Source organism: Astyanax mexicanus, chromosome 2 (genome assembly GCF_023375975.1).
Source record: "Astyanax mexicanus isolate ESR-SI-001 chromosome 2, AstMex3_surface, whole genome shotgun sequence".
Taxonomy (NCBI): Eukaryota; Metazoa; Chordata; class Actinopteri; order Characiformes; family Acestrorhamphidae; genus Astyanax; species Astyanax mexicanus.
In genome coordinates, this window is record NC_064409.1 from 2,844,124 (window position 1) to 2,871,350 (window position 27,227).

Here is a 27,227-nt window from a genome sequence, read left to right on the forward strand (position 1 = left end):
TCGTGTACAGGTATATAGTTAAAACATTTTCTGATGGCATCCAGACATGGGACAATACTGAGACAATATTTAGTTCTTTAATCAGAAAACTATCAAAAAATTAAAAGGATAGAGGGCTAATAGCGCTGCTATTATGATCAGGAGATCGCTGGTTTGAATCCTGTTCATGTAGCTTGCCATCAGCTGCTGGAGCCCAGAGAGAGCACAGTTGTCCTTGCTCTCTCTGGGTGGGTACAGTACAGTAGATGACATGCTTCCTTTCCCCTCATCACTCCTAGGGTGATGTCGATCAGCATAAGGCTGCGTCTGTGAGCTGCTATATCAGAACTGAGTTGCTGCTCTTTCCTCCGAGCATTAGCGCTGTGATGCTAATCGGCAATGCTACAGCATCAGCAGCAGTTCCAAAAGAGGAAAAGTCTGAGTTCCCGTGTCGGAGGAGGCGGGTGCTGGTCTTCACCCTCCTGGTGTTGGGGCATCACTAGTGCACTTTCGCTACCCACTAGTGACGCTCCAATTTTTCATTTTTTTTAAGAAATATTAATATATAAGCATAAATTGCTTACCCAATTGGGTTAGATTTAGCTTAATTTGAACTATTTTTGTTGTATGAATCTTATCCTGTTTTGATCTAAATTTTGATAAAAACAAGATAAAAATTCAAATGTACTTCCCAGTCAAAATAAAGGCTGATTGATTGACTGATTGAATGGTAAGATTGAGGATACTAAGTGAAAGCTGACCTATAAAATGTAAACTAGGGTAAAAATTAAAAGTGCTTTTCAGGTTCCTTCAGAGCAGCAGGAATACTCACAGTCCTCGAACCTGGAGCAGCTGCTGGGCTCTCTGGGCTGAACTGCCTCGTTTCCTTCCTGTAGTTTGGAGTAAATCTGCAGTGCTTTGCTCTTGCGTTCCTCAGCTTTCTCCCCGAGCTCCTTCCTCTGTCTCCTCCTCCTCCTCTCTTTCAGATGGTGACGGCCTCTCGCGCCAATCCACGGCCTCTCTCGCCTCGCCGGGCAGCCCGGCTTCAGAGAGGGGTCCTCCATCAGTGGAGATGTTGGGTCGTCTTTAAATAAAGCAAAAAAATGTTCTAAATTAACCTAATATGATAGAAGAAGCGTTTTTTACCTTATTCTTTCACCTGAACATGAACCTGGCTCTTAACTTTAGAAAAACAACCTAATATCTATGGCTGAATCAATGGGGAATCACCTGTATCTTCATTTATTCTATTGTTCTGTAACATTAATTATCTGATATACACACAGACAGTACTAGTCTAGCACCTCACCTTTAATATAATAAACACACAAACCGACTAACAGCACTACAGCAGAGCTAGCCTCTCTCTATTGGTGACACCATTGGTATAAAGCTATGAAGAAAATTACAATGAACATTCTTGTTTTATTTTACAAACTACGGACAACATTTCTCCCAAATTCTACGAAAAAATATTGCCATTTACAGCATTTATTTGCAGAAAATGAGAAATGGCCGAAATAACACAACAGATGCAGAGCTTTCAGACCTCAAATAATGCAAAGAAAGTTTTAAGAGTTCATAAATCAATATTTTGTGGAATAACCCTGTTTTCTAATCACTGTTTTTATAATGCATCTCGGCATCATGTTCTCCTCCACCAGTCTTACACACTGCTTTTGGATAACTTTATGCTGCTTTACTCCTGGTGCAAAAATTCAAGCAGTTCAGTTTGGTGGTTTGATGGCTGGTGATCATCCATCTTCCTCTTAATTATATTCCAGAGGATTTCAATTTGGTAAAATTGAAGAAACTCATCATTTTTTAAGTGATCTCAAACATAAATATGTATATTTGCGTAAATTATTATATATATATTTTTTAAATGAAGCTCTCACCCCTCCAGGAAACTCATGGGAAATCAATTTTTATTTTATTATTATTTTTTTTTTATTTAGGATGGTTGGTCCTGGGTCCTACCAAACTAAAAGTTTTTGATGCAAGATATTTCATTCTTAGGTTATAATGATATTATCTGTAGCAGATAAATGCTGAAATGCAGAAACAATGATCCACTTACACTTAATGAATTAATGAATCGTTTTCTTTAGAAATTCTTCTCTCCTCCTCAGACTAAAGGCTTTCCTTCCCTTTTGTTTTTGTATCTCTGTGTCAATTCGCTCTGCTCCTGTAACACCTCCATTTACATTTTCCCTACAGACATATTAGTCTGTTAATTAGCAAGTGTCCCACAATTAGCTTCCCATTAGCCTCCTCTGAAATGTCTCCTCCAAACACTTCCTGCGTTTAAAACACAAAGAGAAAGACACCGGCCGGCGGGGGGCCTTTCAGTATTGTGTTTATAGCCTTCTTTAAAATACAGCACTGAACTTTCCTATAGCAGTGTGTTTCTGTACAGGAGAATAAAGGGGGCAGCAGGGTCTGCTGTAAATTCTGCAGCACAATTACAGACTGTTTGTTAACATCATAAAAATGTCATAAAAGAAAAGATGTTCACGCTAAGCTAGTTTTTTACTACAGTATACAGTCTGTGGTCCAAAAACAGTTAAAAATCATTTATTTCACTTTTCCAAACTTTCCTTTAATAGCTTTTACATTTTTAATGGCTTTCCCCTGACTTTTACGACTAATCTGATTGGCTGCCTTACTGTACTTGTTTAAAATTGTTTAGGCAATTGGAGCCTTTTATGCTAAAGACGTTTTTAAAGAGTTATACAGCTCTAGATAAAAATTAAGAGAGCACATCAGTTTCTGAATCAGTTTCTCTGATTTTGCTATTTATAGGTTTATATTTGAGTAAAATGAACATTGTTGTTTTATTCTATAAACTACAGACAACATTTCTCCCAAATTCCAAATAAAAATATTCTCATTTAGAGCATTTATTTGCAGAAAATGAGAAATGACTGAAGTAACAAAAAAGATTCAGAGCTTTCAGACCTCAATATTTGGTGGAATAACCCTGGTTTTTAATAACCCCACAGTTTTTTTCATGCATCTTGGCATTATATTCTCCTCCACCAGTCTTACACACTGCTTTTTTTTAGGTGCTCTTATTTTTCCAGAGCTGTATTTAACTTGATTTATTACCAAATCTTCTGTTTTGCTTTTATGTCTTTACGGGCTTTATTCTTGTTTTATAATGCTGTTAACAACTAATCTGATTGGTTGCCTCACTTGTTTTAAAAGCAATATGAGCCTAAACATTACTTTTAACTTCAATACAAATTAGTGGGTCTATATTTTACGCCCAGTAGATGTAATAGGATTTGTTTTTAAAGATATATTTATGGTGATTTTTTGTGTTTTTTTTGTTTGTTTGTTTTAGTTTCCATATGCAGTCTGCATGGACCTGGGTGTGTTTTTACATCCTAACAGTGTTTGCATATTATATTGGACATCAGTTTTTTATATGTAAATTGTGAGAAATTATAGAAAACTTAAATAATATGAGCCCTTTAACACTATAAACCATGTCCACAGGCCCACAGATCACTTTTTTCCAGTCCAATTCTTACAATTAAATATTATCAGTGCTATAAAAAAACAGCCTAACATAGAACCCTGTGGGACTCCACAAAACATGCAAGGTATAAACTGGTATTAAATAATTTGTGATAGTTTCTACTTGAGGCTCAAAAATGCAATAAACTTTAAATCCTGGCAAATGTATTCTATGTTTTATTCATTGTTTCAGTTTAGAAGCGACAGAGACACACATTTTATAATGTTACAATACATTAATATACAGATTTTCACTGGCCACATTTTTACACGTCGTCTCAGATTGATGGCCTTTGGTTTAAATGCTATAAACTGCTGTCACTTGTATATTTCAGCGAGTATGAAGGACAGCGGCACGTTTCATTAACCATCCTTCTCTCAGAGCTTCCAGGTTCAATTCTGAGAAGATATGATGATTTAACTCAAGCAGAGTTTAATATATCACACTGTCTCTCAGCTGCCACCAGATACTGGGGAAATATAGGACACGGATTTTGCTTTTGTGACGCCGCAAATGAGACATGACAGTAATGATTAAGCACTTTCTCAAGTCATATAAACAATGTGTTTATGGATCTGTGATCCAGATCCTTAAAGAAAAAAAAACAGTTGAAAGTCAGGGAAATAATGTACGGCTAGAACAAGATCATATTTTAGATATTGCATTTAGATGTTTGAAATTAATCATTTTTTTCACATTGTTTAATGATTATTATTATTTATTATCATTACTGTTAGGCCAGCAAACAATTTTTTGAATATCATAGTAGAGAACTGTGTCTTGACTAGAAAGAAATATAAAATAATTAGAATAGCATTGAAAAGTTATTAATTTTTTTGTCAGTGATTCAGTTCAAAATGCGAAACTCTCAACTCTATTTTATATAGATTTATTACACACAGATTGATCTATTTAAAGCATTTATTTATTTTATTGTTAACGATTATGGGTTATAAAAACCCAAAAATCAGTGTCCCAGAAAACCAGAATATTATATAATATTATATATAATTACAATTCAACCAGTATAATGCTTTAAAAATAGTTTTAACCACTCATGAATTATACTTGTCTTGAATATGATAACAGGTCTTTGTGTGCTCCAAGTAAAGTGAAAACTTTCATTTCAACATCTGTATTATTAGCAGAGCTTATAATGTATTATGATCACAAATCATAATGCATAATAAACATGGCTATAATGGGTTATGCATTTTTATAAATATTTATAGCCATGTTTATAATGCATAATGCTTATGAATGCATTATAATATGTTATCAATGTGTTTATAGAATCTAATAGAGATGACATTCATAGAAAGTGTTACTAGAAGTTTTTTTGGTAACACTTTCTATGAATCTCATCTCTATAAGACTCTATAAACACATTCATAACATATTAAAATGCATTCATAAGGCATTATAAACATGGCTTATACATATTTATAAACATGCATAACCCATTATAGCCATGTTTATTAAGCATTATAACTTGTGATCATAATACATTATAAGCTGTGTTTATAATATATATGTTAAAATAGTATATGGCTATCGTTAATAATCTAGTCCCACAATAAATGTCTGGCACTTTACTTAGAGCGCACAAAGACCTGTTATAATGCATTATAATTGACAATAACGAATATTATATTCACGACAAGAATACTTTATGAGTGGTTATTATTGAGGGTGTGTTTATAAGTTGGAAGCTTTTTTAGTCATAAACTGGGACTGAGTCTCTTGGTATTGATGTATAACATGTTATAAACACAGTTATTAATGATTTATAATCACAGTTCATGATGCATAAAAAAACATGGCTATAATGGGTTATGCATTTTTATAAATATTTATAACCATGTTTATAATGCATAATTCTTATGAATGCATTATAAAATGTTATGAATGTTTTTTGTTAGAGGTTAATAGAGATGACATTCCTAGAAAGTGTTACTAGAAGTTTTTTTTTTTTTTTTTTTACACAGAATGAACATTTTAGGCTCGGGCTCTAAATTCAGACTCTGTATTCTGGTCTGTGTGTGAAATCTGGTTTCACAAGGCCAGCTGATTTCATTCAGCCGCTCCTATCTCTCCCAGTAAAGACTCCTGTTCTAACACAGCCTAATCCTCCAGTGCACAGCACTGATTAGTGAACGGTCAAAGCTGGAAACAAGGCCCGGACCTGCTTAGAAACCATCTTAAACCCACACACCAGGTTACCATACCAACCGGCCGGTCTGAAAGAGGCAGATAGTTGGATTTGGCTGAGAGTGGCAGAGTCAAATCCTTCATCTAGCCCTCCTCTGAGATTGCAAAGCCACCAAGGACACACACACACACATATATACACACATAACACACACACACACACACACACACATAACACACACACACACACACACAGCTTGCCTGCCCTCTTGTAAGGAAATCCCCACAACCAGTCTACCAGAGTGAAGCAAGAAGGTCAGGCGTGTATCTCTTTTCTTTGTGTGTTTGAGAAAGGGATGAGCGCCAATCACACAGTCAACCGGACGCTCCTGGTCCTGGTCTCTCTCTCTCTCTTTTTCTCTCTCTCTCGCAGAGGAAAGCACAGAATAGAGGGAGTGGTGGAGGTGAAAGGAGAAAATCCCTCCTCAGTTATTATTCATTGGTCCGATTGTTCTTTCTGAACTGCCGTTTCCCAACACATCATCCCTTTCTGTCAGCGCTGACAAGTGCCAATCAAAGAGCCGGTATCCGGATTTGAGCTCTGTCCAAACGATGCAGGATTTCTGGGCCAACAATAGACCCTGAGCCCTTTAGCAACACTTTCTCCCCGAGACAATGAGAGCGCACGGCCACAGTGTCAGTGTGTGGTCCAAGACTGGGATGAGGTGGGGTCGGGAGGTAGGGGGGGTCGTCGTCGGCCAACGGTGTCCCCAAACACGGCTAATCTCTCCTCCGCCGTCTCTCTCATTCACGCCCCTAATCTGCTCTCACAGAGTCCCGATGTCTCCCACAACAATCCGGCCGGGTCAGCTCAGCTTAGCGGCTCTTTGTGGGTGCAGACCTGCGGGTGACCCTCGTAGGCCTCGGTGACATCTTCAGTTTCAGCTGAATGCTAAAGACAACAGGAACAAGACCCTGCAGAAGCATCCCGAGGTCCCGGACGAACGGCAACAGTGGCCGGACCATTCTGGGCAGGGATTAGGACACCTATGAATTTGGAATGAGGCTAGAGGACAAAAGGTCAGTGAGTCAGAGGGCTGACAGTGATGGAAATGGGGACGGCATCCAGTGCAATCCCTGCGCAATTTGGACACATGAGTCTTAAATGTGTAGACAGTGAAGATATTTGGATATTTGTGCATATCGTCGCACTACTCCAATAAAAAACACTTATACAGCAACTCCAATACTTTACAGCAACTATACAGGAGAGAGAAAAAGAGGTTATTTCAGGTCATTTTGAAGAGTTTCTATTGGTCACTTCATCAAGAAATTTTGGCACAGTGTAAGGGACAAAAGTTTGTCTGTTCAAATTATGTAGTAAACTAAATATCCACAAAAATGAAGCGACGATGTACTGTACACCCAATTTATTTTTTGCCATATGTTTTGGCCTTAATACTGAGAACACTTAAGGTCAGTCCTTAGCGATGCCATACTATATATATGATTATTATCATTTCTGTAGGCTATTTATTAATTTGCAGCATTTTTCTAAATGTGTATATATATAAACAGCTCTGGAAAAAAAATAAGAGAGCAATTTAGTTTCTAAATCAGTTTCTCTGATTTTGCTATTTATATGTTTACGTTTAAGTAAAATTAACATTGTTTTTTTATTCCATAAACTACAGAAAAACATTTCTCCCAAATTCCAAATAAAAATATTGTCAATAACTTCAGAGTTCTGCAATGATTGTTTGTGGAATAACCCTGGTTGGTTTTTAATCACAGTTTTTTTCATGCATCTTGGCATCATGTTCTCCTCCACCAGTCTTACACACTGCTTTTGGATAACTTTATTTATGCTTTTCCTCCTGGTGCAAAAATTCAAGCAGTTCTGCTTGGGGTAACACTTTTCTTGGATGGTCCATTTGATGGCCACTTTGATGCTCAACTAACATTCAACTACATGTCTATTAAATGCAAATGAACTAAACGGTGAAAGTAAATGATTCTCTATTGAATATAACCCTGCATTCAACTCTAACCCAAATCTTATCTTAATATTTTAGGATTGGGTTTAGGGTTAGATTTTAAGCTTAGGTTAAGGTTAAGGTTAGGGTTAGGTGTAGGGTTAGATTTTAGGGTTGATTAAGGGTTAGGGTTAGGTGTAGGGTTAGATTTTAGGGTTGATTAAGAGTTAAGGTATGAGTTGGGTGTAGGGTTAGATTTTAGGGTTGATTAAGGGTGTAGGGTTAGATTTTAGGGTTGATTAAGGGTTAAGGTTAAGGTTAGGTGCAGAGTTAGATTTTAGGGTTGATTAAGGGTCAGGGTTAGGTGTAGGGTTAGATTTTAGGGTTGATTAAGGGTCAGGGTTAGGTGTAGGGTTAGATTTTAGGGTTGATTAAGGGTTAGGGTTAGGTGCAGCGTTAGATTTTAGGGTTGATTAAGGGTTAGGGTATGAGTTAGGTGTAGGGTTAGATTTTAGGGTTGATTAAGGGTTAGGGTTAGGTGCAGCGTTAGATTTTAGGGTTGATTAAGGGTTAGGGTATGAGTTAGGTGTAGGGTTAGATTTTAGGGTTGATTAAGGGTTAGGAATTAAGTGTTCAATTCAGTGTTAGTTAAATGTCAGTTGAGCATCAACAAGGCCATAAAATGGACCATCCAAGTAAAGTGTTACCCTTATTTTTTTGCAGAGCTGTACCTTAGAGAAATAAAAGTGCCTCTATGGTATCTTCTATGGTATTGCTCCAGAAAAAAAAAAAACCCTCATGGCTGCTTTTATTTATAAGAGCACATGACCTTTAGATATAAATGACGGTTTAGCTGTTTGCAGGTCGGTTTAAAGTGACTCACTGTTTCCAAACCTGTCAAACTCAGACAGAGCTGTTTTTCTACAGGATCCTGGGGTCAGTGTGTGTGTCTTCATTTCCCATAATACCGTTTACACCAGAGATAATCCACACACACACACACACACACACACACACAGCACTTTGCTCTTCCTCTCAGCAGAAGCCGGTTATCACAGATCCAGCAGTTCGGCTGTATAAGAGCCTCTTCAATGGTCAGTGGGTCCTGCAGTGACCTCACACTGACCCCGTGATGACCCCAGGAGTGACCGTGTCTTTGGCCTGCGGGAGGGTGATTGTGCAGAGTGCACACAGAGTCACCAGGGTTACAGGGTGACATCTCTTTTGAGTTAAAGCGTTTCTATTGGTCCGGCTGGCTCGCTGATAAACGGCTCCCTGATTTCAGGCGTTTTATTCTGGGTGGTTTTTCCTCAAACAAAGACGAGCCGCTCGTGTTTTTAACGGGTGTAGAAACAGCTTGGCCTGTAAAAAGCGAGGTGTAAAACAACAACACAAAAAGCTGTTTCCCATAAACATGAAATCCTCACTGCCCTCGCTTCAGTTTTACAGACGCATGCCACTCACCTGCTGCTGTCTCTGCACTCAGGTGGAGAAGATCGTCATGCATGACATCACTTCCCTCTGACTCCTCCCCCTCCCATCCTGGAGAACAAAAACAGATCTAAAGTCAATTTTACTGTAGAAGCAGCTTTTAGGAACTTTTAGAAACTTTTAGGAACTTTTAGAAATTTTTAGGAACTTTTAGAATTTTTTTTGGAACTTTTAGAAACTTTTAGGGACTTTTAGAAACTTTTAGGAACTTTTAGAAATTTTTTGAAACTTTTAGAAACTTTTAGAAATTTTAGGAACTTTTAGGAAGGATGCAGTATGAAAAAACACTGCTAAATAAATAGGTGGTCAATATTAATATGATTTTTGATATATTAGGTCAGTGTAACATTTACCAATTTGTTTAGCAATTGTTTGATAATTTAAGGCTAAATTTGAAAATAGAAAATTGAGGGAAAAACTAATTTATTTGTTAGTTCTTACAATTTGGTGATTTCTTTTTCCATTTTATATCTGCACCTCACCATTAGAATTTCAGGAAAAATTAGATTTGTTTTTTATTTTCAATTTTCTAATTTTTCCAGTTTGTAACAAAAGTAAGTTGCATTATAATATCATATTTTTAATTAATTAATTTATTTATTTATATATTTTTTTATATAATTTTATTTCCCCAAATTACACGGCCATTTACCCAACCCACTCATTAGGACTCCCCCTATCACTAGTGATGCTCCAACACACCAGGAGGGTGAAGACTAACACATGTTTCCTCTGATACATGTGAAGCCAGCCACCACTTCTTTTCAAGTTCCGATACATCAGCTCACAGATGCCCTGTGCTGCAGACATCACCCTAGGAGTGATGTGGGAGAGAGAGCGCCATCTACTGTACCCACCCGGAGGGAACAGGGCCAATTGTGCTCCCTCTTAGCGCTGGCAGCTTGATTGCAATACCATCAGATTTTTGTTACAAGATGCAAAAATAGAAAAATCTAAAAAAAATTACTAAAGAAACTAAAGATTGAAAAAAACAGATACATTTCTATATCCAATTTTCTATGTTCAAGTTTAGCCTGAAACACTCAGAAAATTTAACTGATAGACATTACATTGACATTGTCTGTAGTAATCATTTCATGTCATTTTTAAAAAAAAAAAAAAAAACATTGTGTAACAATACAATTTTCTACACATCTCCACAGCGGTGCCTTATAATAAATATTTTTTTTTTAATTCAGGGGTGTCCAATGTGACCATATGCTTTTTTTTTATAAAACATAATTTATGCATTATGCAAATGCAGTTTAAATTCATACATTATTCAAATAATTAATGCAGTCCAATCATGGATCCACCTGAAATATGCCTGGGAGTTACTAATAATGTATGCTATTATATATTTCATTCTTTTTAAATGTTCTGCATTGTTGATTAATACTAAAGTCATTTAAACTATTAAACTTTTATTTATTAAAAAATAAAAAAAGTGTTGTTGGAAGTTGGAATGACCCAGGTGTTCCTGAGTCCTTGTGCCGTGTGATTGGCTGAGTGTAGCCTATAAATTACAGATGCACAAAGCAGAGCATCAAATGAAGGAGGGCGGTTGGCTGAGCCTGCACGGGACATTAAACCCACAGCAGAATGACTGATGCTGGACAGCCGCCGTGACAGTCACAGTTTAACACTTTACAACATGACCAGGTTAAACAAATGGCAAAAAAAATAATGCAATGTATTTAATGGTTTGCTAAAATACATAGGATGATACACATCTATAGATATATAGATGTAAACAAGAGGAAAAGACAAGACCAGACAAGACTGGACAAGACAAATCACCTTTAAAAATCCACTAAAGCCAATCTGGCATGTCTCCAGCTTTACAACACACTTTAATTTAACGTAATATATAGTGCACCTCAAACAAATATCTAGAATATCATTAAAATGACTTTATTTCATTTCTTGAGGTCAAAATGTGAAACTCATTATATTATATAGATGCTTACAGCCAATGAAAACCCAAAAAATCAGTGTCTCAGAAAATTAGAATATTATATAAGACCAATTGGTACTTTTGGAGCAGTGTGGGCAGTGTGCCAAGTCCTGCTGGAAAATGAAATCCGCATCTCCATAAATCCAAAGTTGTCAGTAGCAGAGGGAAGCTGTAAGATATGAAGTGCTGTAAGATGTTGTGGGAAAACAAAACTGCACTGACTTTAGACTTGATAATAAAACACAGTGGATCAACACCAGCAGATGACAGACATGTCTCTCCAAACCATCACTGATCATCAGTAAATTTTACTTTATTTAATTTGTAAAATCAAGGGAGCAGAGTCTGGAGGAAGAGTGGAGAGACACACAGTCCAAACTGCTCGAGGTCTAGTGTGAAGTTTCCACCAATCAGTGATTGTGTTTAGATGCGGATTTCATTTTCCAGCAGGACTTGGCACACTGCCCACACTGCCAAAAGTACCAATTGGCCTTTATGAGACACTGATTTTCAGGTTTTCATTGGCTGTAAGCCATAATCATCAACAATAAAAAATATAATCGCTTAAAATAGATCACTCTGTGTGTTTAATACATCTATATGTATTTTTTTTTTTTTTGGGATGCACTACTAATGTCTTATAATATCCCCATATTTAACTAAGGTAAATCTTAAGCTTTCCACCTCAAAATCATTTTTAGTCCTGCATGTCTCCAGCTTCACCACACACTTGCTGCCCTGCTGGAGTCATCAATTAATTTATGTACACAGGACGGCCACACAGGGGAATAAGGAGCTGGCAGAGGCCGGCAGGCTCTCAGCAGGGATTATAGAGGCTTAAGTGTACCGGAGGCAGAGAGACACCAAACACTGTCCTGACAGTGAGGAGACCTGCAGCCGCAGGTGTGGACCTGCAGCATCAGCTCTGTCTGACAATAAAACTCTCAGCATGAAATAAAAAATAAAATTTAATAGAGCTTAACAACTTAATACTACCAGATCAGGAGAATCTCTCGCTATCTTTAATAAACTCCTGAAGACAGAGCTCTTCAAAGAGCTCTTACTCTCCTAACACCTCTAACTAACTACCTTCTACTACCAGATCAGGAGAATCTCTCACTATCTTTAATAAACTCCTGAAGACTGAGCTCTTCAAAGAGCACTTACTCTCCTAACACCCCTAACTAACTACCTTCTACTACCAGATCAGGAGAATCTCTCACTATCTTTAATAAACTCCTGAAGACTGAGCTCTTCAAAGAACACTTACTCTCCTAACACCTCTAACTAACTACCTTCTACTACCAGATCAGGAGAATCTCTCACTATCTTTAATAAACTCCTGAAGACTGAGCTCTTCAAAGAGCACTTACTCTCCTAACACCCCTAACTAACTACCTTCTACTACCAGATCAGGAGAATCTCTCACTATCTTTAATAAACTCCTGAAGACAGAGCTCTTCAAAGAGCTCTTACTCTCCTAACACCTCTAACTAACTACCTTCCACTACCAGATCAGGAGAATATCTCACTATCTTTAATAAACTCCTGAGGACTGAGCTCTTCAAAGAGCACTTACTCTCCTAACACCTCTAACTAACTACCTTCCACTACCAGATCAGGAGAATCTCTCACTATCTTTAATAAACTCCTGAAGACAGAGCTCTTCAAAGAGCACTTACTCTCCTAACACCTCTAACTAACTACCTTCTACTACCAGATCAGGAGAATCTCTCACTATCTTTAATAAACTCCTGAGGACTGAGCTCTTCAAAGAGCACTTACTCTCCTAACACCTCTAAAAAATGTTTTGTTTTACCTTTAACTTCTATTACTTTTGTACTTGACTATTGTAAGTCGCTTTGGACAAAAGCGTCTGCCAAATTTAATGTAATGTGATGTACTGTAATGTAATGTAATGTAGTGTAATGTACTATGCACTTGCACATGCCAGAAATGTTAATTTTTTAAGTCAATACAACTCATCCGAGCTTACAGAGTTCATCCTCTTATTAGTAATATCCTGAGTGGCTCAGAGTTAGATTTGTAATGGGGAGTCAGCCATTGTTGTTGTTAATACAAGCTGAAGTGCTCACACATTCCTGTGTGGTCTTCCTGAGTGTGGTATTTGTAGTAAAAACAGCAGGATGTTTGTTGCATTTTGACTAATTTGCAAAGAAAATCATTTAGAAATAGCAAGGCTGTAGTGATGCTCTGTAAATAGGATATTTCAGTGTGGTGGAAATTGCATTAAAGCGAAGCATTCACTCAATTTTCCCCTAATAACACAAACTTACCAATGTTAAATCAACATTGTTAGTGTTAAATTAACATTATTGGCCAATTTTTAGAGATATATAGGCAATTGCACATCATAGAGCTGGATTTGGGGCGTTTGGTGTATCTTTGGTGTCATAAGGGTGCAAAAATACACTAAAAAGGTATGTACTAATTATCTTGGGCATAACGTGCAATAAAACAATCAGTGTGTCACTTGCTCATCATTCTCTTTAAGAACCAGCTGAGCTCGGACTTTGGCACATTGGTATCTTAACAGCACAGCGCTTTTGCGCGTCCCAGCAGAGGATGTGTGCATTCACACTGTGAAGGTACACTAGCAGCTCATTTACAGGAACAGCAATGATATTTTATTATTTATTATGTTTTTTTGTTGAATTAAAAGCTGGATTTGTGCACTGTAGCCCATACTTGTGTGTAAACTGTTGTCAGGGTTTTAATCAGTCAGTGGCGCACCTGGGTTTTCTTGTGCCAAGATAGAAACACAACATAAATTTACCTGAACACACCTCACTTCCAGACCACCACATCCATTAAAGTTGATATATCACAAGCACTGATGCTACTTTAATGGTGAGGGCACAAGGTGTGAAAATAGACTGATGACGAGGTGTAAGGTAGCAATGAACATCACATAGCGCCTTGTGCAGTGTGTACAATTTGGTGTTCACAGATTACACTACATTAGAGTTGTTTCAAAATATTTATGTTATTTCTCTTTTCTTACTCTACTTACAGTGGCTTGCAAAAGTATTCATACCCCTTTAACTTTTCCACATTTTGTCACATTACAACCACAAACTTAAATGGATTTTATTGAGATTTTAAATGGTAGCTTCATTAACTTCCTTATAAAATGAAACTAAACACATGAAACACACATCTCAGCCAACTAAAGGAAATTTGTATAAGAAGGTACAGAATTATTTATTTATAAATTACCTTTTATCTCATGTTCTGCGTTCTCTCTTGAAATGCAGCTGTCAGCACTTCCAACGCTTGAGTGGAAAGACCAGGAGGATGATGATCTGGAGATGTCTTCAATATGGGAGAGCTTTGGACAAAACAACCACAAACAGTACACACAAGCATTAATACCATTATTCAAGTGTCAGTTTCTCTGATTTTGCTATTTATAGGTTTATGGTTGAGTAAAATGAACATTGTTGTTTTATTCTATGAACTATGGACAACATTTATTCCAAATTACAAATAAAAATATTCTCATTTAGAGCATTTATTTGCAGAAAATGAGAAATGGTTGAAATAAGAACAAAAAAAATGTTCAGAGTTCAGAAATCAATATTTGGTCACAGTTTTTTTTTTATGCATCTTGGCATCATGTTTTCCTCCTCCACCAGTCTTACACACTGCTTTGGATAACTTGACTAAGACTATGCCTTTACTCCTGGTGCAAAAACTCAAGCAGTTCAGCTTGGTGGTTTGATGGCTTGTGATTATCCATATTCCTTATGATTCTTCAATCTTTTTTTTTTCCAGAGCTTTATACGTTTTGTGTATGTGTGTATATATATATATGTGTGTGTGAGGACCCTTGTATAAGTGTGTGTGCATGATCTATTCAATAGTTTAGCACAATATGAGCTCTGCATGATGCAGTAAGTGAATGCGCCCCTTGTTCCTTTGATAATCGGCCCCCAGGAAGCTCTATTGTGGCCGAGCGCACATGACAGCGGCTTATAACACGTTCATTTCTCCAGCCGAATTCTCTCCCACTTTCTCCATGAAAGAGGAAGATCAATATCGCCTAATATCCTCGTGCACCTGCAGCTATTGCACCGTTTTTACCACTTGCTGCTAGCGTTTACCCCCGGAGCCCTGCCCTCTGACCCTGCCTTAATCCACACACAACAGAATATCTGCTAAAAGCTCAGAATTAGCCGCCTTTAGCAGAGCAGAGGCTGGATGTGGAGCTGCAGAGTCTGACTTCTTGGAGTTCCTCTGTATAAAAAAACTCCTTCCCCACACACACACACCCCACACACACCCCACACACACACCCAATGACTGATTAACCACACACACCTGCTGCTGAGCAGAAATCCCCATTCACCGCCATTCGGTTAGCCGTGCAGAGACGACAGCCATAAAGTTGTGTTTACTAATAGATTCATCTCCCCTTTGTGTGTGTGTGTGTGTGTGTGTATATATGTGTATATGTGTGTCATAACACATTATAATGCATGCATAAGGCATTATAAACATGGCTTTACATGTTCATAAAAATGTATAATTCATCATAGCCCTGTTTATTATTATGCATCATGAACTGTGCTTATAATGCATTAATAGCTGTGTAAAAAATAGGTTTTATAACATGTTATACATCAATACCAAGAAACTCAGTCACAGCTCGCCCACTGTATTATGACTAAAAAGAAAAAAAGCTTCCCTCAATACTCCTATGAATATATTTTTAACCACTCATAAATTATTCTTGTCTTGAATATAATATTGATTATAGTCAATTATAATGCATTATAACAGGTATTTATGTGCTCTAAGTAAAGTGCCAGACTTCCATTGTGGGACTAGATTATTAGAGATGTTAACATATATATTATAAGCACATGTATTAATAAACATGTTTATAATGCCTTATGAATGCATTATAATATGTTTTAAAGGTGGTTATAGAGTCTAATAGAGATGACATTCATAGAAAGTGTTTCCGTTCATAAATCAATATTTGGTGGAATAACCCTGATGGTTTTTAATCACAGTTTTTGTCATGCATATTGGCATGTTCTCCTCCACCAGTCTTGCACACTGCTTTTGGATAACTTTATGCTGCTTTACTCCTGGTGCAAAAATTCAAGCAGTTCAGTTTGGTGGTTTGATGGCTTGTGATCATCCATCTTCCTCTTGATTATATTCCAGAGGTTTTTAATTTTATAAAATCAAAGAAACTCATCATTTTAGTTGCTCTCTTATTTTTAATTTTATTCTTAGCAGTTGTGGGGTGGGGGGTTACCGCTGGGCTTCCACTCTGACTGTCCATCCGACCAATTGGGAAACATCTCAGGGACGTGCTGCTGTTTGTACGGCTCATTGGTGTGTAGGTCCCTGCAAACAAAAAATACACACATTCAAATACTTTCTTACACAATGGTGGCTTCTCATCATTAAATAAAACCCCTATCCAGATAAATCTCTCCATCCAGATAGAGTGAATCTGATTCTGATTGGATGTAGAGAAGTATAAACATGTACCATTCTGACTCTCTATTGGTTTATACTGTGATCCATCACACCTGCACACGCCCACAACCCGCACTCCAGCAAGAAGACTCAAGAGAACTCCAGATAAACTCCAATCTAAATAAGCTTTAGCTTTAATATATTTACATTCTACTAAAATACATTAAAACATGTACTTTTACACATTTATTAAAGAGTAAAATGCAGTTTCAAATGCGTGTGGTAGTGCACAAACCCAACTTTTACATCAACAATAATCAAAATACATTGCTGTTCCTGTAAATGAGCTGCTTGTGCAACTTCACAGTGTGAACAAGCAGGTTCGTTTCTGTATTCTATACTGAGAAGTGCAGAAGCGATGCACAATTAAAATAGCAATACACCAAAGTCACAGCACTCCTTGCTCTTAAAGGAAATGATGAGCAAGTGACATGCTGATAGTTTCATGTTACACCCAAAACATACCTATGATAAATTAAGAGAATTAGTACATGCCTTTTGCACATTTTGAGTTGTGCAGGGTGTACTTTTCCCTTAGTTGCGATAGCAAAGACACACTGACACTTCATAAATCGAGCTGCACGGTGTGTGATTTCACTCACCTATAGATTGCTAAAATAGGGGCTTAATTTGTTGTTATCATTGGGAATGCTTACATATAAATTCCTGGTAGATGGAGATTAGTACTGTAGATACAGGTACAGGAATATACAGGTAACTTTAACAGGTAAATATACACACAGTGCAGGATAAACATATATACAGCATGCTTGGAAAGGGAATTAGGATCAAGAAAAAAAGAAAAAGAAGAAGAGAGAAAGAAAGAGAGAGAGAGAGAAAGAGGCACGCGCCTCAGCCAGTAATGCCATGTATTCGTCATGGCTGAAGTTCCATAATCCTTCTGTAAATACTGATAGAACTGCAGCTACACAAACTTGCAGCAGCACCTGTCTACCTGAAGCGTGCCAGGTGCTCTAACACACACACACACACACACACACACACACACCTAAACATACACACACACACACTTGCACACACACACTTGCGCAAACACACCTTATTAAGAGAAGACATTAAGGCTATAGACCCTGAAGGCGCACTGCCCAAGTGTTCCTTTGTGCGTTTCGTGTGTGTGTGCGTGTGTGTGTGTTTTTGTGCTTCTGCCAGACTTTACAAACATTTACACATTAGCACCATGTCAAAACACTTCCAATCAAGATGGGAACCGCTGGCTCCGGATCGGCCGCAGCCCGTGCCTCCTCCTTTGTAGTCTCTTTATCTGAGGAATCACCAGGGATCACGGCGGCGCAGAACAATGCACAATGGGCGCATGTCACAATCAGGACCGGCGTGTGGATGAACTGAGGTCTGGGGTTAATGATAAACCCCCGGCTGCGTTTCATCTCGATTAATATGGCTTTTTCATAACTCCATAAAGCTTGTTTTTTTGGTGGAGGTGCAAATTTATGGCCGTGCTTTGAGAGGCGGTTGCCGCGCGCCCTGGAGCAGATGAGAAGCACGCCGGCGCGAGTTCAAAGCCGGCGGCGGTGGGTCAGTCGCACTCCCTCACACCCAGACACACGCCGTAAACACATCACGCTCAAGGACGTCTCAACGACCGCCGCACCTGCCAATTAATGTTGACCCCTTTTCCCTCCTCTCTCCGACACCCTCTCCCTCTCTTTACACACAGCCTAAGCTTTTAATGACCGCAGACTTTCTCCAGACGGCTCCAAACCGACGGTTGCGCTCTGGCTCGGCCCCTCGACCTCTTCGGCTCGGTTGCTTCTTTTTGTTTTTTGAGTTTTATTAAAAGGCAATCAAGTTCTGAGTCGGTCCTGAGCGCAAACACAGCAATCTGTGCTCAGATAAAGAGTAGAGATAATAGGGGCCGAATGGGTCCGCTTGGAATTGAGCGCAAAAGCGCATGCCATATACTGTACAGTAGGTCGCCTTCCATGTGTGCAGGGGCATATATTATTGTTATTCTTAGTTTTTCCATCTTAAATGGGTATTCCAACATTTTTTTCAAACTTTTCACAGTTTCCTTAGTTAAATGGAAAGTGTTTAATGTGGAAATACTGTATGTACAGCTCTGAAAAAATTAGTTATGTTTGAACAAAATGAACATTGTCGTTTTATTCTATAAACTACGGACAACATTTCTCCCAAATCTCTTTAAATAAAAATATTGACATTTAGAGCATTTATTTGCAGAAAATGAGTAATGGACCTCAAATAATGCAAAGAAAACGAGTTCATATTCATAAAGTTTTAAGAGTTCAGAAATCAATATTTGGTGGAATAACCCTGGTTTTTAATCACAGTTTTCATGCATCTTGGCATGTTCTCCTCCACCAGTCTTACACACTGCTTTTGGATAACTTTATGCTGCTTTACTCCTGGTACAAAAATTCACCTCAGACTTATTTTGAGGTAGGGATCTGTACCTGCTGTCTGTGGCGAGTCGGCAGGTCAGGGAGATTTTAAATACATTTAAATAAAAAAAATAATGTTTCTGTCTCTAGGTGACAGCTTATTTGCATAAAAGTGACAGAGCCCTTAAACGACTCATTCTGAAAGGGACTGAAACTTAGAATATTGGACTATTTCAACTTATTCTTTTTCTAAAAAGCTCAACTATTATAGGTTTCATACATTTTTTCAGCATACTGGTATCCTCATTCTCTTTTTCATGACTGGATACCAAATTTACTAGATACCAAATTTACCACTTTGAGCTTTGTCTTCATCTCTCATGAAATAATGAGGGTGGATGTCCATTTACTTTTGAACCTGTAAAAAAATATTAAATTTATATATGTTTAATGCAGTATTTTTCTTAAACCGTTCCATCCATCTCAACATGACTCTATAAAGTTTTAAGAATGCCTGTTAATGAAAGTGTAAAGCTATAAAGTATAAACACACACACACACCTGAGAATACACATTCACTTACACACACTCATACACACTTATACACACACTGTCTATCAGTCTCCCATATCCACCTCTGCACTAAGCAGGTGTTGTGCGACAGGCCATATGATACACTCTGTACCTGTGGACTGATAATGCTGGGGAATGCCCACACTCCACACCTGAAGACCAGCTTCATAATGGGTCCTGGGCTCCAGCGGGCTGCTCCAGTCCAGCTCAGGGGGGGATTCCAGCTCCTCCACAGACGCTACGCGCTCCAGCAGCAGGAGCTGGACACGGGAGATTGAGTCCAGGTCACCCGAATCACAGCCAACAGTCAGTGCTGCCAAACCAGGACTTACATCTGTAAAACAAGCGAAAGAATTTAATAAAGTAGACACAAGAAAATCATGGGTAATGGATATTAAGGAGCAGTAAAGCCACTCTGCTGAAGTACAGAGTTATACAGGAGTTTCAGTTTAGTTCTGCAGCACCAGGGCTTGAGTAGTACAGAGGTGAGTACTAGCACTGCTGGAGCAGCATTAGCATTACCCACTAACCGACCTCAGGATATATAGGACTCTAGTCTGCACATTTACCAAGTTAAAACAAGCTACGTGGGACGAACCAATAGCTAATATCACTCTGGCTTACCGGAAAACTCAGGGTTCCTCATTGCAGCACTGTCGGGTGGCATTAGCCGCTAACCACTAGCGATTAGCCACTAATGCTCCAGCCTTAGTGCCCTAGTGGGAATCTAAGCTTACTGTAAATAAAGGGAGGCACTTTACTCACCCAAATAAACAGTTTTCAGGAGAGAAATCTGTCTAGATTAACATCCAGCGCTCGTTCGACTTATTACAGTTTTGTTTACTTAGCTTAGCTTTACTTAACTTAGTCAGCTACCCAACCCCCACTTCCTATGAACCCTGTATTCATTTTTTTATGAAAGCATTCATAATGCATTATATGACATGCATTATACCTTATAATGACTGTAATAAGCCTGTATAGTAACTGATAAGTACTTACAGTGACATTCATAACACATTTTAAACTACAAGCTTAAGGATTTATAAAGAAATGGCTTATAATGCCTTATAGTATCTGTTCATAAGAACATTGTACAATGTAGTGTTATTATATGATTTTATATAATGCACTATAACAAAGGTTGGCATATTAAGCTTTTATAACAGTGTGTAACACATTATAAAGCCTTATATACAGTCATTACTGACTTTAAGTGAAGTGAGTTTCCATATGTTTTTTAAAAGTGAAGTAAATGTTATTAAGCCTTATTGTAATGTCTTATAGGGCATTATGAGTGCTTTTTAGTAGCTTTAAGTGAAGTGTGTTTTCAAATGCCTTTTCCAAATGCTTAGAGAAAGGCATGATAACATTTACTTCACATTTAAATCACATTTCACTTAAAGCCAGTAAAGAGCACTCATAATGCTCTGTAAGACATTACAATAAGCCATAATAACATTTACTTTACACTAAGTCAGTAATGACTGTATATAAGGCTTTATAATGTGTTATGCACTTTTATTTAGTTTAAAAGCTTAACTTGAGAAATCATTGCTGCATATTATAACGCATTATACCAAAATATACCAAATCTGTGTTATAGTGCATTAAACATTACATTTTACAATGTTCTTATGAACAGATATTATAAGGCATTATAAGCCCTTATGCATGTAGTTTATAATGTGTTATGAATGTCCCTGTAAGTACTTATGAGTTATTATACAGGATTATTACAGTCATTTTGAGGTATTATGCATGTCATATAATGCATTATGAATGCATTTATAATGCATTATGAATACAGGGTTCATAGGAAGTGTTACCGAAGTTTTTTTATAGTGTCTCTTAAAATGTGCCTCATAATCTGGTGCGCCTTATGTATGAAAAAAAAAAAAACAGAAACACATTAATAGACATTTATTGATGGTGTGCCTTATAATACGATGCCTCTTATAGTTCGAAAAATATGGTAAATAACAGATTTTTAAAGTTGTTCTTGAAACAAGTCTATAAAACTGATTTTAAGGTGTGAAAGAAGCTCCACCCTGTTACCCTTCACTATTATCAGACTGCACCAGCCTACAGTCACACCCAGCAGCATGATGATGATGATGATGATGGGCTTCATGCCCATGCAAATCATCCACCTACGCTTACAGGGCGTGACTTCAGGGGGAATTCACAGCCTGCCCCTTATTCCCTAACACACACACACACACACACGCACACGCACACACACACACACACACACACACACGCACACACACACACACACACCACTTCACTGCCATCGTCCTTCCCTGTCAATTAAACCAAGCAGGGATTATCCTGAGTGACTTTTCTGCCTCGGGCTACAGCTTTCGCCCTGTTAAAGTTAGCGTATGTTTGTGTGTGTTTTTGCTTGTGGTGTGTGTGTGTTGTGTGTGTGTGTGTTTGCAATCAGTGTCAAAAAGGAGGAAAAAAAGAGAAAAGAGGATGAGACAGAGGGACAGCTGGACTAACATTAAAAAGAGAGAGATAAAGGATAAGTGTGGGTGTAAGAATCAGAGGTGACGTGCACTTTTAGCTGAACGGATATTAACCCCATCATTATATCTGTTACAGCTAAAGCACAGCACATACAGCACAATACTGAAATATTATGCTGCATGTTGGCATATATATCCACATATATATCCTGCATTGTTCTTGAACTTCATCCCTTATACATAGATGCATTAAGGACATTTCTGTTCTTTTAAGATAATTTAAAAATCCCTATAACTTCAGTGTGAACTGCTATAGACTGAGATTTAGAACAAGTCAAACTTTTGTTCCTCAAATTTAGTGTTTTTTCACTATTTTATTATTAATAAAGTAATCCAAAGTTCCATTTTAATCTGTTTTACGAGGTAGAACCACCAGGAATTCAGGCTTTCAGTTAACAGCTGTGCTGAACTCATCAAGAGTTAATTACTTGAATTTCTTGTCTCTTAATAAAGTGTTTGAGAGCATCAGTTAAAGTAAAGTAGTTGGAGTTGGTATTCAGTGAATAGTGAATATTTGAGTAATGTTCTAATCCAGATTATGAGAAGCAACAACTACTCAACTAAAAAAAGAATAAATAAAGTTCATTTCAAAAACTTTTTCGAGAAAGTATTCTCAAGTACAGTCGTCATCAAATGACCATTAAAAACATTATGATGAAACTGGCACTCATCAGGACTGCCCCAAGAAAGGAAGACCAAGAGTTACCTCAGTCTAAAAGCCAAGACAATGTCTTGTGTCCAGATTTTGCTTCTTTACTTTTCATGCAGAAGCTACAAGGCTAATTTAGTGTGTTTTTGCACCTGTAGTTGTTTGTTTGGAGCGTTTCTCCCTCTGTTTGGTTTGTTTTCACACAGGCATAAATCTAAATGCACCAAAATGTGCACCAATAAACCATGCAAGCACATAGTCTCCTCTGATTGGTCAGAACTGTCTGGTTCCAGAGCATATATCTGTATATCGTCACTTATCTCCAAAACAACAACTTTACAGGAGAGAGAGAAAAACTTGTAAAATTTCATTGGAAGTCAATGTAAAAAGAGGTTATTTTAGGTCACTTTAAAGAGTTTCTATTGGTCCGTTCATCAAGAAATTTGACCAGTTTGAAATTGGCGTTTTCTGGTTAATATTTCAGATTAAACTGCGCCTTATCAGCAGTTTAGCTTAAATAAAAGCAGTATATTTGATATCTGGGTCAGACAGAGTTGTGCGATTACCGTTTTCACACCTGCTCAATCGAACCACACTAAGAGCACAAACAAACCAGAGTCTCTTTTAACCGAACCAACAAATAGTGCTGGTGTAAAAAACTGTCACCAGCTGCAGTATTTTATAGTTTTTATGTTTATAAAACGTCTGTGTGACTGCAGTAGTTTGGTGCTCAAGTTAGTAGTGTGTGAGGAATGACTGGAATTTACACACTGTATTTGTATTTAACTACAGGTGTGAGATTACGGGATTACAAGTGTTTTAGTGTGTGTGTGTGTGTGTGTGTGTGTGAGAGAGGGCTTTAAATGAGGAAGTGTGGGTCAGAAGGTCAGGTCAGTGGTCAGGCCGTTTATTCAGTTAAACACCTTTTAACACCTTTTAACACCTTGATAAACATCAGGAGGAAATCCTGAGGGAGAAATTACTGCAGGTAATGCCACCCCCCCCAAACACACACACACACACACACACACACACACTTACAAACAAACAGCAGCATCCATGTGTAGGTGTAGCAGAAGAGTGTAATTGAGGGATTAAATTAACAACAACAAACAGATATAAAGCAGAGTCAGCAGACAGCTCTATCACTGACACAATGACAACAGAAGCAGGTAACAAGGTTTTATTCTGCACTTCCTTTCCTGGGGCAGTCCTGATGAGTGCCAGTTCCATCATTATAATGTTTTTATTTTTTTTATAATTTTATTTAAAAATTTTCCCATTTTCTCCCCAATTTAGCTCAGCCAATTACCCAACCCACTCACTAGGACTCCCCCTATCACTAGTAATGCCCCAACACACCAGGAGGGTGAAGACTAGCACATGCTTCCTCCGATACATGTGAAGCCAGCCACCGCTTCTTTTAGAGCTGCTGCTGATGATGAAGCATTACTGAGTAGCATCACAGCGCTAACGCCCGGAGGAAAGAGCAGCGACTCGGTTCTGATACATCAGCTCACAGACGCCCTGTGCTGTGGACATCACCCTAGGAGTGATGTGGGGAGAGAGCACCATCTACCCAGCCGGAGGGAGCAGGGCCAATTGTGCTCCCTCTGAGCGCCGGCAGCTTGGTGGCAAAGCTGCATTGTTGTAAATGCCTTAAAAATCATTAATAATCAGTGATAACACATACATAGAAAGGCAAAAATTTCACCAGGGTTGATAGAGCACCTGGTTCTCTTGTGCTTTATTATAGATGTCTGGTTAAAGGTTTATCTGTGGTTTGGATGAGTGTACCTGTGGTAGGTGAGGTGGGATTGGTGTCACTGCAGTCAGGGTGGTCCACAGACAGGCAGGATCCGGTTCTAGGAGCCACAGCGTCCAAATCAGCAAATAAGTCCGACTGAGAGCAGCTGATCTGGGAGCTGAGAGATGCTCCTGCCTCTGTGTTGCCTGTAAGATTTTAAAACAAACATCCGGTGAATAGTTGCACCATTAAAGGATGCAATCATTGCTATAGTTTCCAGTCCAAGCGTGCTTTCTTACTGCATCATCTGTGAAAAGTTTGTAAAAGAGAGACAGAGAGAGAGAACTCCCTTTACATTTAGTTACTTAGAAAAGATCTTCTTTGCACACTAATGCTAATCAGAGGAAATATTCGCAGAAAATGAGAAATGGCTGAAATAGCAAAAATAATACAGAGCTTTCAGACCTCAAATAGCACAAAGAAAACAAGTTCATCAATATTTGGTGGAATATTTGGAATATTAGGAAATATTTGTAGAAAATGAGAAATGTTTGAAATAGCAAAAAAAGTAGACCTGGAATAATGCAAAGAAAACAAGTTCATAGTCAAAATGTTTTCAGAAGAGTTCAGAAATCAATATTTGTTGGATTTTCATGCATCTTGACATCATGTTCTCTTCCACCAGTCTTACACACTGCTTTTGGACAAATTCAAGCAGTTTAGCTTGGTTTGATGGCTTGTGATCATCCATCTTTCTTCAGATTTCTTTCTTTTCGTCTTCTAACAAGTTCATATTCATAAAGTTTTAAGAGTTCAGGAATCAATATTTGGTGGAATAATCCTGGTTTTTAATAACAGTTTTCATACATCTTGGCATCATGTTCTCCTCCACCAGTCTTACACACTGCTTTTGGATAACTTTATGCTGCTTTACTCCTGTTACAAAAATTCAAGCAGTTCGGTTTGGTGGTTTGATGGTTTGTGATCATCCATCTTCCTCTTGATTATATTCCAGAGGTTTTCAATTTGGTAAAATCAAAGAATCAAAATAAACGTAAAAGAAAAAACATCTTATTTTCGTCTTCTTGGAGCAGAAAAGTGTTTATTTGCACATTGCTAATCACTGCTACTCATTGACTCTTCAAACACTGAGTGTTTTGCCTAAAGCGTAGCACGGGTAAATGTAACTGAAATAGTTCACCGCACTTCAGGGTACTTTACCATTCAAAACAGCGTCTCAGAACAGCGGCAGAAACAAAAGCCGCTTTCTCGACAGAACAGCCGACCACAGACACAAATATATATGCAAGCACTTACAACAAAGCCCGAGTGCTTTCACACAAGCCCTCTAATGCCGCCTACAGAAACACACACACACACAGACACAGACACACACACGCCGCTATTGTATGAGAGCAAGCCTCGGATCACTACTCCCATCCACAATAGGAGGACTTGACTTGACACTTCAAAGCATATTGTTGCTGTCCATCATCTTCAGCCGACTGCTTCTTCAGACTGTTTCTGTTCTGAGTGTGTTTGAGTGTGTTTTAGTGTGTTTGAGTGTGTTTTAGTGTGCACAATTTCCAAATATACACAATATTCTGACTTTACTTGATGGTGTATACACATTAAATATCGAATCAACACAATTCGAGACAGTAAAGATATTTTATTTTTGCAGATCTACTACAACCTCAAATCAGAAAGTATGGAAAGTATGAAAAATATACATATTTATATAAATACAGCTCTAAAAAAAAACTAAGGGACGTCTTCAGTTTCTGAATCAGTTTCAGAAAAAAATGAAGAGCTTTCAGACCTAAAATAATGCAAAGAAAACTTTTATATTCATCAACTTTTAAGAGTTCAGAAATCAATATTTGGTGGAATAACCCTGGTTGGTTTTTAATCACAGTTTTGTTTTTATGCATCTTGGCATCATGTTCTCCTCCACCAGTCTTACACACTGCTTTTGGATAACTTTATGCTGCTTTACTCCTGGTGCGAAAATTCAAGCAGTTCAGTTTGGTGGTTTGATGGCTTGTGATCATCCATCTTCCTCTTGATTATATTCCAGAGGTTTTCAATTTGATAAAATCAAATAAACTCATAATTTTTAAGTGCTCTCTTATTTGGTCCATAGCTGTGTATATCTAATATTTAAGAATTTTAACTATTAGAATATTAACTAGCTTTAGCTAGCTAAGCAGGCTACTCTAAAGAGCTATGGCTTGACTAACTTTACCCCCACTCTCCTTCGTTTTGATGTTCAACCAAGAAAATAACCAGTTCAGGGTCAATGAAGTCATAGCCGGATATCTGGGTTTTCGTAAGTCTCTATCTTCTAACTTTTATCTGGTTAGATTGGCTGGCTGGGTAATAATAATATGGCTAGCCTTAGCTTTAGCTAGCTAACACAGTAACATACATCTTAAATTGAAACGGTGACCTCTACTTACATAGGTTTTGAGAATCTATTCAGGGTAAATTATGGCATCTTTAGGGAAACTTTGGAACTTTTGAAGAAGTGCATTTGTCCAAATCTACTTCCGTCCTCAACAGCCTCGTTTTGGTAGATAATGCTGACGTACAGGGGTTGGACAATGAAACTGAAACACCTGTCGTCATTTTAGTGTGGGAGGTTTCATGGCTAAATTGGAGCAGCCTGGTGGCCAATCTTCATTAATTACACATTGCAGCAGTAAGAGCATGAAGAGTGTAAAGGTGCAGGGTAAGAGCA

The 27,227-nt window shown here is 37.9% G+C and overlaps 1 protein-coding gene across 1 annotated transcript in view; it reads right to left on the minus strand.

Annotated features, from left to right (window-relative positions):
• The window catches only part of LOC103026764 (mucin-12), a 103,639-nt gene that overhangs the window by 37,557 nt on the left and 38,855 nt on the right, over nt 1-27,227 (minus strand). The window contains exons 6-11 of the mRNA XM_049474997.1: nt 24,535-24,690; nt 19,667-19,888; nt 16,374-16,465; nt 14,321-14,432; nt 9,097-9,174; nt 812-1,063 (exon numbers count right to left, since the gene is read on the minus strand). Of these exons, the coding sequence (XP_049330954.1) occupies nt 812-1,063; nt 9,097-9,174; nt 14,321-14,432; nt 16,374-16,465; nt 19,667-19,888; nt 24,535-24,690 (912 nt within the window). The remainder of the gene's footprint in view (nt 1-811; nt 1,064-9,096; nt 9,175-14,320; nt 14,433-16,373; nt 16,466-19,666; nt 19,889-24,534; nt 24,691-27,227) is intronic.